At 37.7% G+C, this 15,954-nt stretch overlaps 1 protein-coding gene across 1 annotated transcript; it reads left to right on the forward strand.

Annotated features, from left to right (window-relative positions):
• The first annotated feature begins 837 nt into the window (after positions 1 to 837).
• On the forward strand, positions 838 to 7,550 carry LOC132645405 (U-box domain-containing protein 44-like). Its single transcript, XM_060362371.1, has 5 exons — positions 838 to 1,167; positions 1,541 to 2,916; positions 4,041 to 4,344; positions 5,137 to 5,612; positions 6,193 to 7,550. Exons 2-5 carry the CDS (start codon positions 1,687 to 1,689, stop codon positions 7,177 to 7,179), a joined length of 2,997 nt encoding a protein of 998 aa, XP_060218354.1. The 5' UTR covers positions 838 to 1,167; positions 1,541 to 1,686; the 3' UTR covers positions 7,180 to 7,550.
• Positions 7,551 to 15,954: the final 8,404 nt, after the last annotated feature.

Here is a 15,954-nt window from a genome sequence, read left to right on the forward strand (position 1 = left end):
CCTGCATAACTCACCTCCAAATCAGCTATCAAACGACCCCTTAGTTATGAAGAGAAGATTCGTAAGGGACTCCTAAAATTGCAAATTCTTTAAAGATTGTAACCCTCGTAAAATTAAATACATAATACAACTTGTTATAATATGTTATTGTCCCATTTTTCTGTTCTCAATTTTTCAGACATGGCTAGAGATGCTCAAAAGTAAATAAGGTGAGAAACTACCGTCCATTCCGATAAATATTAAAGATTTTCCAGAGGAAATCTAAGCCAAATCATGAACGCGCTTTTCCCCTTGAAACACGACCGTGACCTTCTGCCTCTACGACACACAATAGGATGTTTTTTCCCCCTTTCATAAGTCAACAGCTCGAGTCCACTGTCCAAACAAAGCATTTCCAGTAACTTCATGACGTGAAAAGGTCAAAATTCCGATAATTAGAAATTAATGCTTCTTTTGTTTCAATTTGTTTTCTAATTTTGACTTGACACAGAGTTTAAAAAATAATTAATATTTTTAAATTTTGTGATCTTAAAATAAAAATATGTCAAATGTACCAAAAATATTCTATAATCCTGTGGTCTTAAACATGACATATCAAAAGTTGAGATTGAAGAGTTGTAAAAAAAAATAGATATTTTTTTTAAACAGATTAAAAAAGAAAGTAAGACAAAATAAATTTAAACGGAGGCAATAATTAGATATGTAATTAGATATTTAAAAATAAAAAAAAAGAAAAAATATGGAAGATGCCCTACAGAAACTTGCCCAATCAGAGCAATTACAATATTTAATGGGAACGAGTCAATGCAAAAATACACCCTAAATAATAATACTACTACTACTACTACCACCAAGTCATGTACTGGACCACTTGGAATGTTCAATGCAATTTCTCATATACTTAGTTAGTTAAGCTGCTTCTGTTGGGCCAATCCTGTGGCTTTTCCTCAAGCCAATGTTTCTGTGAATTATTAATGGTCTTATTATAACTTCCTGGAATTTTCGCCTGCATTTTGTTTCTTGGTAACTCTAAAAAATACCATGTATCTTGGAGTTGGGTCTCCATTTTTTCCGTTTGGTTTTTTCAGGTCAACAAAGCTTCTGATCCTTTGAGTTGGGCTGTCAAAATTTTCCAATTCTTGCCAAGACTTTGTAACCCTTAATCAGGTCATCTTCTTACTATGATTTTCGTTGACTTAGACAAGTCTCGTTGCTGCTGTTTCTGTTCATTTTTGCTTCAGATGAATGTATAAACATAACCCATAAATTCCTTTTCTTGATCTTTAGCATTTTTTATTTCATGTTCTTGAAAAGGTTTAAAATTGAGAAACTTTTACCAAAATTCCAGCCTTTTGAGTTTTCAAGCTAAAACCAAAAGATAGTTTGCCTGCCTTGCTTTGAATTCACAAGCATATATATAGTTTGGAGATGAAATCCAACCCCATTAACTTTTAATCCTGAGATGTGGCTAGAATATTTTGTGTGTGTTTCCAACTTTAAGTGGCTGTTCTGATTTGGATGCTTGGAAACTATAATGAAGGTTTCTTGAGGCAAGATGAAGCAAAGTCAAGGCTTTTCCTCCAGTGGAACTATTACTTGCTAGATTGACTGTAGACTTCCTAGATTGATCAGATTCACATGGGATAGCCTCCATTCTGGTCCTTGACTGTTTTTCGTGGGTGAAGCATGGCGCCAGATGTGATTGGGGGTCCTTCTTTTGGTCCGTTTGCGGGACTCCTCTCTTCAACTATAGAGGTCATCATTGAGTTAGTACTTACTTCCAAGAATGTCTTTATAGAGAAAAAGAGTTTTGCAGAACTTTCAGCTTATCTGAATCGTATTGTTCCTTTTCTTAAGGAGATCAATAGGAAAAACATTAATGATTCCACACCCTGGGAAAATGTTATAGAAATTCTTAACCGACAGACAGTGGAGGCAAGGCAACTTATCTCAGAATGCAGTAAGAAAAACAAGGTCTATCTCTTATTGAGTTGTCGGTCTATTTCAAAGCGGATAGAAAATATCACCAGGGAAATTAGCCGTGCATTAAGTTGCATTCCTTTAGCTTCTCTTGACATTTCTTCGGGTATAAAGGAAGAGATTGTCCAGCTGATCGATAGTATGCGTACAGCGGAGTTTAAAACAGCTATAGCTGAAGAAGAGATTTTAGAGAAGATAGAGTCAGGTATGCAACAGAGAAATGTTGATCGCTCCTATGCCAACAAATTGTTTGTTTCAATTGCGGAGGCTGTTGGAGTTTCAACTGAAAGCTCAGCTTTAAGAAGAGAATTTGAAGAATTCAAAAATGAAATAGATAATGCACGGTTAAGGAAAGATCAGGCTGAAGCGTTGCAGATGGACCAAATAATTGCTCTGCTAGAAAGGGCGGACGCTGCAACATCTCGCCAGGAAAAAGAAAAGAAGTACTTCACAAAGCGGAAATCATTGGGCAATCAACCTTTGGAACCACTTTTGTCATTCTATTGCCCAATCACTCGTGAGGTTATGACTGATCCTGTTGAGACTCCTTCAGGGCATACTTTTGAAAGGTGTGCAATAGAGAAGTGGTTGGCAGAGGGAAATTTGTGTCCTATGACATCTACACCTTTGAACAATACAATGTTGCGGCCGAATAAAACTCTGCGACAGTCAATTGAGGAATGGAAAGACCGAAATACAATGATCACTATTGCTTCCTTGAAATTGAAACTATCATCCACCAAGGAGGAAGAAGTTCTCAATTGCCTGGAACAGCTAAGGGATATTTGTGAGCAGAGAGAAATACATCGAGAATGGGTTATTATGGAGGACTATATTCCTAATCTAATCAAGCTACTGGGTTTGAAAAGTAGGGATATCAGGAATCTTGTTCTTGAGGTGCTCTGCGTACTAGCAAAGGATGGTGATGATACTAAGGTACTTTTATTCTTTTCGAAAAATTATAGGTCCTCTTTACTTTGAGGGCCTACTAAGATCACCTTATCTCTGCTTTCTCTATGTAGTGAGATTATTAAACTCTCAACTTGTTGGGAAATGGAACTTGAAGACAGTGTATGTGTTGAGAGTTGTCACTAGGTTCAAGTCTTAATTTTAAATTTTTTGTGAAAATAGCTGACCAAAGATATTGACTTTGTTCATATTCATCCGACAATGTCACCATGGTTGGGGCAAAAAAATTTGAGTATCATGGCAAGCCCAAGAGGGTACTGACAGTAAAAACGGCTGTTAGTTCAAGTTAACTGCAGTACTAGACTTCTAGCGCAATGAGGATCTCTCCCAGTTAATCGCTGATGTTAGACATATTTTTGCCGAAATGCATTTGAAAATCTAGACAAGTTATTTTCTTTAGAGAGAGAGAGAACCTATATAGTATCTCATTTGCGTTTAGGTTAAAAAGTGCATTTTTGGGCTTGTGGAAATTAGCATGTAGAAATTTGATGGTTCATTATTTGTAGCTTCCCATGCTTTTTGTTAGGAATGTGATACGTTTTTTCTAACAGTTTTGTATGATTCTAGATCTGACAGTTTCATAGGCCTACCCATTGAGCTGATGTGTATGCAGGAAAATATCACATCTACCATACTAAAAATCCTGTCAAGTTTGATATGATAATGCAAAATTGTGTAGTTCAAACCTCTGCTCAATTAACACCCTTGAGGAGAGTATGACTCTCCACGTGTATGTATGTGTATTTCCCTTGACCTGGAACCCTGCTTTTTTGGTATTTAGATCTCGGTGCTTTTCTGTATTTTTCCTACATATACTTATGGTTTCAGACGCGTGATGTTGAAATGTCATGCTTCTCGCAGAGACTGGAATTAGGTCCAATACAATGTCAAATAAGAGCTCATTTATTTTTTTGACATCCAATAACATTAGTTAGTAAACGGGCATGAAGTCATTTTTTATTACTTGCATATGGAATAAGATCAAAATCAATTACTCCGTATTTGTATCACTCTCAGTGTATAATATCACATACCTGCAAACTTGATAGTTTAAAGAGTTGGTGAAGGCTCTCACATGAGGTGTATTGCAGGAAAGAATTGCTGAAGCTGATAGTGCATTGGAATCTATTGTTCACTCACTTGGACGTCGCATTGGTGAAAGGAAGTCAGCAGTAGCATTGTTACTGGAGTTGTCAAATTGTAAGTCAGTTCAGGAGTCCATTGGGAAAGTTCAAGGTTGCATACTTCTGTTAGTTACTATGTCAAGCTGTGATGACAACAAAGCCGCCAAAGATGCAAGGGACGTTTTGGAGAACATTTCATTTTCTGATGACAATGTTATCCTGATGGCCAAGGCTAACTATTTCAAGTACTTGTTGCAACGTCTTTCTTCAGGTTAGTTTCTCAATCATATTACCTTCTTTGACCTCTAAGAACACCTACACTTTTCTGATGTAGCTTCTAGTTTTTGGTTTAGCTAACTTGTTGAATATACAGACACCTGAGAATAGTTAACTTTGTCGCTGCTGCCGAATCTTTCTCAGTTTGCATGGCAATTACCAAGATTTGGGAGCTTGATTAGAACAGTTGTTTCTTTTCTTTGTTTAAATTCGGGATCCTTACATATTGTGATAAACCTAACCAATTTAATGGAGGATGGCACCAGAAAACTTTCCACATTAAACCAATAGCATTATTATTTGTTATGTAGATCTTGTACTCCTTTTAAGCAAGCACTGCAGATATTTGAGATTGTGTAGTATGACAAATTGTTCCTTGGCACAAATTGAGTTTGTAATGCCTTCTTATGTCCTGTCATGACAATTTTAAATTGTAAAGTTCTCCTGCTTTTAACAAATGTATATGTAATCTGTGCTACATTGACTCTTTTCCGGTCAGAATGTTTCCATACTTGTTACTGAGCATAGAAGAATTCTCGGTTTCTTTGTAATAATAGTAAGGTATCAGTTACAAGTTTGTCAACAGCATCTGTTTTTTCTCAATATAATGTTGCTGAAAGTTCCCAATACATGTAGAAATTGTACAGTTATGTCCACTAATAGGAGTGATGACAAAAGAATTCAAATGCATTCAACATCTTCTTGTATCAGAGTCGCTCTAATAATTTCTTAGTTATGGAGTACTCAAATCATTACCATTACTCACTTTCTTCTCCTTACCTAACAGGATCCAGTGATGTTAAGTTCCGAATGGCAAAAACCTTAGGAGAGATGGAGTTGACAGATCACAATAAGTCATCTCTATTTGAAGAGGGAGTTCTAGATTCCCTTCTTTCCTTGTTGTCACATGGTGAAATTGAAGTAAAACAAGCAGGTGTGAAAGCCCTTCTAAACCTCTCTAGTTTACCAAAGAATGGACAGGAAATGATCAGGAAAGGTGTTATGCGTCCACTGCTTGATACGTTGTACCGTCACACATCTTCCCAAAGTCTGCGGGAACTTGTAGCAGCCACTATTACAAAACTTGCCTTCTCAGCAAGCATTGAAACACAGGTTTCACTGTTTGATGCTGATGAAGACATTTATGAACTCTTTTCCCTAGTTAACGTGAATGGCCCAGCTGTGCAGCAAAGCATTCTCCAGGCTTTCTGCGCCATGTGCAAGTCTCCATCTGCTGCTAGTGTCAAGGCAAAGCTAGCACAGGTATTCACCTCTTAGGATTTTATTTATTGCTCCTGCTGTCAAGCTCCTTGATGCTAATAAAGGATTTTTGGATATTTCTACACAAATATTTCATGAAATCTATGAAATTTTCCCTTCAAAAGCTCGGAACCTACAAAATGTGAAATCGTTTTCTGTTCTTCTCTTTAGTTTTGTCAATCAAAGAATATCAGCAATTAGTTCCTACACTCACAAAGTTGAACTAGGAAGTCTTGATGACTCCCTTCTTTTGAATGGAATGATGTGTTCTAAATAAGGCCCATTCTTGCAAACATGGGGTTTATTTCATAATGCAAAAGCTGACCACTTCCTAAATTAAAAAATTAATTGCTTCTCTACTTTTTCATAATATTATATAGTTAAAACAACCCACTTATGCACCTTCCTCAATGTTAAACACATTAACGTGTAAGTTGTGCTCTGCACTTGACACGTTTTCTGCTATCTTTATGCTTCCCACTTAAAATAGTGGTAGCTTTGGTGTTGATGGTAGCTCCTTAAGTATTTTATGTCTAGTTCTAAAAAAAAATCCCACTCAACACTGATAATGTTGCATCCACAGTGCTCAGCTGTCCAAGTGCTAGTGCAATTCTTTGAGCATGGCAATTCAAATGTTCGGTCAGATGCAGTCAAATTATTCTGTTGCTTGATTGAAAATGGCGATGAAGCTATGATCCAGGAGCACGTGGACCAAAAGTTCATTGAAATATTACTTAAGATCATCAAGACTTCTGAGGACGAAGAAGAGATTGCTTGTGCAATGGGGATCATCTCCCACCTTCCCCAATCTCCTCAAGTCTCTGAGTGGCTTTTTGCAGCGGAAGGACTTCCAGTGTTTTCCAGATTTCTTCCTGAGGTAAAGCATAAGAGTTCCTGTAAGCTTCAGTTGGTAGAAAATGCTGTTGGGGCATTATGTCATTTCACCGTCTCAATAAACCAGCAAACACAGAGGGTAGCTGGCCTTGTTCCCAAGCTGGTGCGGCTGCTAGACCTGGGAACAAGCTTGACAAAAAAACGAGCTGCAGTTTGTCTTGCACAGCTTTCAGAGAATTCACAAACACTGAGTCGTCCAATCCCAAGGCGTAACAGGTTATGGTGCTTCTCACCTTCACAAGTAGAACTTTGCCCTGTTCACCGAGGGATATGCACACTGGAAACTTCATTTTGTTTGGTAGAGGCTGGGGCGGTGGGACCTCTGGTGAGGGTTCTTGGGGATCCAGATCCTGGAGCCTGTGAAGCTTCTTTAGATGCCTTATTGACTTTAATTAAGGATGAAAAACTTCAAAGTGGTGCTAAAGTTCTTGCTGAAGAAAATGCCATACCATCAATGATAAAGCTACTAGGTAGTCCTTCCCCCGAACTGCAACAAAAGGTTCTGAACTCATTAGAAAGAATTTTTAGGTTGCTGGAATACAAGCAGATGTATGAATCCTCTGCTCAGATGCCTTTAGTTGACTTGACACAACGAGGAACTAGCAACATCAAATCTTTAGCAGCAAAGGTACTTGCTCAGTTGAATGTGCTTCATGATCAGTCCTCTTTTTTCTAACGGCAGAACCATGATCGTTACGGGCACACAGTCCATGTAGATGAAGAAATTGGTGACAGTTAGACTCAAGAACCGCAGGCAACATAATTTTTTTTTTCTTTTGATTTTTTTGCATTCTTAAGAATAGGGGTTGAGTAACAATCAAATACTTCAGGTTTTGATTCTTTATCTTTGATAAAACCTGATTTATGTGTCAGCGGGAAACAAGCAATTTGCACTGACCTCCCCATGACAGAGTGGTCGCTCATGCCCTTTTTGTATAATATGTATTCTTTAGTCATCTAAGTCGTAGCCAATTGATTCAGCTGTAATATATTCTGAATTCTTTACTGATGAAAGTAATAGCTTATTGATTCTTTTGTTTCTTGTTACACTTGGTTGTCGTGAGCTTAGGAGGACGGGATCCTCGCTAACTGGCAGTCTTCTCTCTCTCTATCTTATTATTTTTTCGTTTCTATCATTCTTATAGAAAACTGTTCATCACCTAGCTTTACACGCATGTTTGAATCTCACTATATTTATAAGGTCTGTTACCTCTTCAGATTATTACTGTTGAATATTTGCTAATTTATTAAGTTTTACTCAGTCAACTAGTTAGACATAGTATTTAGGAGTTGATTTCTATTTGAATTTTTGAATAAATAGTATTTCCTATTCTTTAGGAATTTGTTATTTTCGGCAGATTTTCTGCTTATCTTTAGGTTTTGAAGTTAGTATTTTCTATTATAAATTGTAGTCTTAGATTGCAGCGTAAATATATCAAACTTTCAACTTCAGTTCATAAGCTCTATTCTTTCTTATACTCTATTGCATTCAACTCTAATTGTTAAATTTTTCTTCCTCTTTATTTTCCTGTAATTTTTTTCTTTCAAAAACCAACAATTGGTATGTAGAGCCTTTTTTCTTAAAGGACTTGTGAGTAAAGAAATGGATTCCGAAAATAATTTTTCACGAATGGCTCCTCCTGCTTTCGATGGTGAAAATTACCAATTATGGGCTGTTAGAATGAAAACTTACTTGGAGGCCCTTGATCTTTGGGAAGCCATGGAAGAGGATAATGAAACTAATCCGCTGCCAAACAATCCCACCATGGCCCAAATCAAGAGTCACAAGGAAAAGAAAACCAAGAAGTCCAAGGCGAAAGCAACTTTGTTTCCTGCTGTTTCAACAGCTATTTTCACGAGAATTGTGTCTCTCACATCACCAAAAGAAATTTGGGATTATTTGAAGAAAGAATATACTGGAGATGAAAGAATACGAGGGATGCAAGTATTAAATTAGATAAGGGAGTTCGAGCTGCAGAGAATGAAAGAGTCTGAGACTGTCAAAGAGTACACGGACAGATTGCTTGGCATTGTTAACAATCCTTGCTAGACACTGTGTCACGACCCAACCTCGTAGGCCGTGACTAGTGCCCGAATTGGACACTCATGTCACTTGTTAACTATAGTCATTTACAGCTAGCATATCATGAACTCATTTGTTTAGAAAAGACAAGACGTTATTCTAAAGTTGTCACAATTCTGTATGTCATATGCACATGTCTTCTGAGGAGTTAAAACTTTTCAACAACAACACATATATATATACGCAAGCCGACAAGGCTGCCACGATATGCAACATACCAAACATACATATATATGCAAGTCGATAAGGCTGCCATTATGAATGGGTACGCCCCAAACATAAGTCATGTTCATATAACGCAACAACAACTATATACAGACCCACACAGATGTCCACAGACCTCTAAGAGTAATGACCGTATCATATGGCGGGACAGGGCCCCGCCGTACCCCGAATAAATACTTATAGATACAACATAAGGGAGTTATACCACCAGCTAGGCTCCGGAACAAAGGAGCAGTCCAAAATAGCTGAATAGGTATCCTAAGCTGGCGGATCTCTGAAACGAACGTCTGTACCTGCGGGCATGAACGCAGCCCCCCGAAGAAAAGGGGGTCAGTACGGAATATGTACTGAGCATGTAAAGCATGAAACATAGTGATAGACTCATATGGAGATAAGGTGTATAGGACTCAATGCAACCAACAGAATTTCATAAAAACTTGCCTTTGAACATATTTCATCTGTATCATTCTCATGTCAATATCATCATAGTGTTTTGTAATCAATACTGCATAATCATTCTGTATATAACATGTATAACGTGTCCCGGCCCTTTAATGAGGGACTCGGTAATTAAAATCATATCATCATAAACATAAACATAGACGTGTCTCGGCCCTTTAGTGAGGGACTCGGTAATTAAAATCATAGCATCATAAACATAAACATAGACGTGTCCCGGCCCTTTCCTGAGGGACTCGGTAATAAGGAATATGCCCTCCTGGCCACCATCTCCATATCATCATATCATCACATCATCATATCATATATATATATATATATATAACGTGTCCCGACCCTCTAGTGAGGGACTCGGTGATTAATATAGTAAATATGCGCACGAAAACGTGTCCTGGCCCGGGACTCAGTGAAGGATATAACTGTTACACCTCGGAAAAATCTTCCGTTGGTACGCAAGTGAATGAACTAGCGAAATACGAGTATCGGGTTAATGATGACTTAAGGGCATTTTGGGAAAGAGTTATAACGTCCCTTAGATTAGTATTGAAGTGTTAAACAAGTGTTAAGAAGGTTCCATGAGGATCGGAGATCAAACGAAGTGGCGAAACTAAGTTCAGTGACTGATGAGTTCTACGGCTCATTATACGGACCGTAGAATGTTATACGGACCGTATAGTGGACCGTAAAACCATCACAGTGAAGGTTGGTTGCTGGTGGAATTTTACGGTCAGTTATACGGACCGTATAACGAACCGTCGAATGGTCACAGTGAAAGGTTGCTCACTGGTAACGTTTTACGGTCAGTTATACGGACCGTAAAACTGTTTTACGGACCGTATAACGGACCGTCAAGTAGTCACAGTGAAGGGGTGCTGGGCAGACCCATTTCACGGTCTATTATACGGACCGTATAATGGACCGTATAATGGAACCCGACAGTTCGGTGATGATTTAATAAATAAAGACCAAGTTCATGAAAATCATTTCCACATTTCCTCTCTCTCTCTAAAACATCTCTCTACAACTTTTGTACAAGTTTTCAAGGGTATTAATCCATCAACCACATTAAACAAGTAAATCCAAGGTAGAAACCCATCAAGGATCATCTAAAGTCAAGAAACCCAAATGGAGAAAAACTAGGGTTTTACTCAAAGTGGAGTATTATCAACAAAAGCTTGTCCCTACAACTTCTAAGGTAAGATTCATGATTTTTATATGATGTTTACGGTGTTGGAGAATTAAAATGCATGGATTGTAGAAAACATGGTCCACTAGGACATGAATGATGAATAGTGACGTTTTTGAGACATAGTTTGAATTGAATCATGATTGTTGTTGTATTGTGATATGAGTGTGTTATAAATGACGTTAAGATCATGAAATAAACATTGTATATGGATGAACGAAGTTGGGTGTTGTGACCCTAAATAGGGACAAATGGAAGTGAATTGAGAATGTGGATAATGTAGATGATTAATGGCCATGGAAATGATATTATAAATGTGTTGTTGACGTTTGGGGTTGAATTATGATATGGACAAATGTTGTATAGATAAAGGAGATGCTGTCCAATTTTCTCTAGTTCTAGCCATGTGCACTAGTTATCGATACTAATGATAGTATGGCCTTAATGAAGGTAGAAACGTGAGCATCGAAGGAGTACGTGCAAGTGTAGAATAATTCGACAAAGAGGTATGTAAGGCTAACCCTTCTTTCATAAGGCATGGTTCTTTGGCCAAACTCCTAATCCCTCTATATGAGCATGTTGACTACAAATGTTTCACATTCCGAGCTCATAAGCTCACTATCCTTGATTGGTACTACGAATGCGCTACGCACCTCAGGTGACGAGTAGGACTACGATATAGAAGTAACAATAACGATAATGATAGTAATGATGATGGTGATAATAATGATGCTAAAAGTGCCTACGGGCTGTTATGCTCATACGTGCCCATGAAGGGCTATAATGAAACCCCGAGCTTATAACGCCGGGTAGAATATATGTGTATGAATATGTATAGAATATGTATACGATTTCGAAACGCGCGCACACATCTGCAGATGGTACGGATAACCCTGAAGCCTTGGTAGGGCCAGGTATGAGTAACATTGAGCCTTGGTTGGCCAAGTATGTATATGAAATACTGATCCAATGAGGTCGGGTACGCTATGTAAATGCCATGTATACGAAATGATTATGTATGTATATATATTATGTAAAAGAATGTGATGAGACTATGTATAAGAATACGAATGAGGATATGTACACTAATACGAGCACAAGCATGGTACGAGTTTTATTATGGGGCACGAATGACGATGTGAGTAAGTAAGCGACATGATGATGATGATATTATTGTCTCCCCTCCTATGCTATTCCATATATTGTTCATTATGTTGTATATCAATGTTAATCATGCTTTACATACTCAGTACATTCTTCGTACTGACGTCCTTTTGTTTGTGGACGCTGCGTCATGCCCGCAGGTGCACAGGGAGACAGACTTGACCCATAGCTGCCTATTTGAAGATTTCATAGAGAGCTCCATTTCCTTCGGAGCCATATCTTTTGGGTACTCATTCTTTTGTGTATATAACTATGGGCATAGCGGGGTCCTGTCCCGCTCATGATATGTCATACTCTTAGAGGCTCGTAGTCATGTGTATGTGGGTAGAGATGTTTGGCCATGTCGGCCTATGTTTTGTATATCTTTTGTTGGCCTCGTCGGCCTTGTATATTTGACATGGCATAGATGCCCATGATATGTTAATTGATGATGGTCGTCCAATGGGACTAGCTTGATTAATGATTTAAAATGCATGAAATGAATTATGGTTCACCTAGATGTTATGATATGCATGATAAGGGGGTGCCCGGGTGGGGTAGCACCGTCGTGGCCCCCTAGTCGGGTCGTGACAATAACGGTAAGCACGAGCAGAATAATAAGCAACCACATAGATGCAATTCATCTTTTGAGACTCAATAGATAAGCAACTAACCAGCTCGAAAGTATTAGGATAATAATCATATTCAATTCTTTACAACTCTCATTACAAGCCATAGCAAGGAACGTTTCAGCTTTCATGCACATGTATCAATTTCCATGATGTAGTTTTTGAAAGTCAAGTATGCTTCTATTCATGCCATTCTTTTAAGAGTAGGAACTTCTATACATCATTCATTAGTCAATCATATAGTAGGCTCGTGACAATAGCATTAAGGAAATATAGAATCATAAGTCATGCATGGAACTAGAGAATAGAATTTACCCCAAGGTTCATACCATTTCATACTTACGTCTAGGACATGCCAAAAGAAAGAAGGAATAGGCTTTACATACCTTTAGCGTTTAGTCGTATTATACTTGTACTTGCTGCCCAATGGTACTTATCCTATATCAAGATATCAAGAGCTACGATTAGTCTACGAGGGAATTCAATACGTACTTTAACGTTAACAATCCCTTTCAAACATTTAGACCACGTTTCGTTCGCATTCAAACCAACTACATACAACCGATCCAACATCAATAATCATATGTTCAATACCAATCCGGACAGCCCACATAACATTCCAAATAGCCCACATTCACAACGTTCCATAACGATTCACATACGGCTATTACATTCTCTAGTTACTCCTAATAATCCGTAGCCTTAACGTTTTCGTGTAGCAACTTTACAACAACCCAAACAACGTAAATACAATATATATTCTTAACTATCATTAGTCTTTCAAATTTAAAGAAGACAACATGTCCAAAACAGTTCCTAACCACGACACGTCCAAAACAGTCCCTAACCAACAACACGCCCAAAACAGTCCCTAACCAACAACATAAAGGTGCCCGGAATTCTTGCGAACGTTTACGAACATACCAAGCAAACCACATATGATTCTTACACATTATTTCATGTCTTCATTTCATATAATTTTAGTAAAATGCGACCAGCAGTCACACGATAAATATATCACCAAATTCGTACGCAAATAACTACATTGTCGACACTAAAACCTTACAACGACAACAACATGTTTAATGACATTACTTTCATGATTCTTGGAACTGTTTTAGCATCATTTCCATTCTTATAACAGCCCACAAATCATTCCAATTTTGACCTGAATCATTGCACTTCACTTTCACTAAACGTTCACAACAAGAATCAGCACTCAACACATACAAATTCACCTCTAGCACTAAAACAGTCCACTGTTTTGGACTGCTTGTATGCTTCAACATAATTCATTTCTTTAGCACCTTAATTCACATATTCAACATGCATACAATACACCACAATGTCCATAACAACAACAATCAAAATATGGCACAAAACAGTCCATAACTTCTCCTAAAACAGCCCCCTACACGGCTTCAACACAACCACAACAACTTCATGCTTTTCATTCATTTATCCATACTGCAACACATTCAATTCATTCCCATCATAAAATTCATGACAACAACCATCAAAATACCAAGTAAAATCAGTTCACTATTTTCCACAAAAACAGTCCACTACACGGCCATACTTCAACAAAACAACAACATGTTCATATCAACACAACTTCACCTCTAAAACAGCCCCTTCGGCTATAATCATATTTCAACACCAACATTCATAATTTCATACATGCAATGTACATTTACATATTCACAACACCTCAAAATTCGTCCTAAAACAGTCCACACGATTCAACTTCATCATCAAACACATAGAAAATGATCAACTCTTACCTTAACAAGTTGGCTTCTTAACTTTGCTAGAATCTTGTGAAATGAACTAATACTTGTTCTTGTTGCTCCAATGGATACTCCACGTTGCTATACACCTTGATAAGGGTTGAAACACTTGAAGAAAATATATTTTTTGAATCTACTTGAAGAACCCAAATCTGGCCGTGAGCTATAGGAGCTTGAATGGCATGTTTATGGTTTCTTCTTCACTTGAAATTTAATGGTGAATGTGTAGAACACTTTAGGGGTTTAATGGTAAGAAAAATAGAAGGGCTGGCCGTGCAATGGTGGTGGAAATGCCATGGCTGGCCGTGGCTCTCTCTCTCCTTCACTTGGTGAAGATGAGAGCCTCTCTCTCTAAGTTCACTTTGTCTAGTTGGGAAATGAGTTGGCATGCAACTTTTGGTCAACAAGGAGACCATTTTGCTGCCCAATATAGTCATACACGTTCCCCCAACTAAGCATGGGCAAGAAAATCTGATTTTGTTATGTGCTAGTGGACCCCACACGGCCACTAGTGCAAAATTTGTGAACATTTAAGTCTAAATCCCCACTTAATAATCCAACTTGCATCGTCCATATCTCCTTATCCCGATATTATTTTGACGAGCGGTTTGTTGCGTTGCAAACTAGACTCGATGAACTTAATCTTAGGCTTTTGAAACACCTTAAAACTACTCATATACAAGGAGATATGCCTCCAACAATATGGGCTAAAAATCTGGTCCGAAATTTTATTGAAGTTATTCCAATTCATTTCGTTTAACTTCTAATCCTCTTCCAACCTCATGTAACCTCTTATACATACATATACACACTTATATACATCAATAAAAATCCATATACACATCTCGAAGGGTCCAGAGAATCACAATAACCTTAAACATAACTAGAGAACTCACAAAGCTTTGACGAAACTCCAATCGCAAAAGTATATTCATATCTTTTGCCCATCCTCTATATCATTACTAATAATCTCAATTACTTTAAAAGGTCACTCGCATTACCTCATATACATACTCATAGTGCGATTTCAAATCCTTTAGGTAACCGTGTCACCTTGGGATACTTAAGGAAACCATATATATATAACGATATTCTTACTAACTCGACTAACTTTCCTTGAACCTTCTTAACTCATTCTTTCTTGTCTTAATACAAGTAGCATGGATTATTATGGAGTGTAACACACTGAATTTAAAGATTCAAGAATTGTTGAAAATATTCTTGTAACAGTGCCCGAAAGATATGAAACATGTATAACTACCTTGAAAAACACACTAGATTTGTCCAAGATTACCTTGGCAAAGTTGTTAAATTCTTTCCAGGCACAGGAACAAAGGAGGCTTATGAGGCAAGATGGTATGGTTGAAGGAGCCTTAGCAGCCAGCCACAAAACTCAAAGCAGGGGTAGAAATTTGAAAAGTTAGCCACCTTGTCAGCACTGTGGCAAAATGGGTCATCCACCATTCAGATGTTGGAAGAGTCCAAACGCAAAGTGCAACAAGTGCAATCAACTTGGTTATGAAGCAGTGATTTGCAAAAACGAATCTCAGAACCATGATACAGATGCACGTGTCGACAATGAAGAAGAAGAAGACGTCCATCTTTTTGTTGCAAAGTGTATATCCAGTAAGGTTTCAACAAATGCTTGGTTGATTGATAGCGGTTGCACTAACTATATAACCCATGACGAGTTTATTCAAAGAGTTAAAGTCCACTGAAATATCCAAAGTTAGGATCAGTAATGGTGACCAGATTCTTGTTGAATGAAAAGGAACCGTCGTCATTAAAACAAATTCAAGTAATAAGACAATTTCAAATGTTCTTTATGTACCTAATATTGATCAGAACTTGTTGAGTATTTGTCAGTTGGTAGAAAAAGGATTCAAAGTATCCTTTGAGGATAAGCATTGTTTCATCATAATATTGCTGGAAAAGA

This window comes from Lycium barbarum, chromosome 6 (assembly GCF_019175385.1).
Source record: "Lycium barbarum isolate Lr01 chromosome 6, ASM1917538v2, whole genome shotgun sequence".
Taxonomy (NCBI): Eukaryota; Viridiplantae; Streptophyta; class Magnoliopsida; order Solanales; family Solanaceae; genus Lycium; species Lycium barbarum.

Bases quoted from the DNA above. Each gene is read 5' to 3' on its own strand.
- LOC132645405 (XM_060362371.1), top strand. From the start codon at position 1,687: ATGGCGCCAGATGTGATTGGGGGTCCTTCTTTTGGTCCGTTTGCGGGA. The intron at 4,345-5,136 runs GTTAGTTTCTCA...CTTACCTAACAG, and splicing joins GTTGCAACGTCTTTCTTCAG to GATCCAGTGATGTTAAGTTC. The intron at 5,613-6,192 runs GTATTCACCTCT...TTGCATCCACAG, and splicing joins TCAAGGCAAAGCTAGCACAG to TGCTCAGCTGTCCAAGTGCT.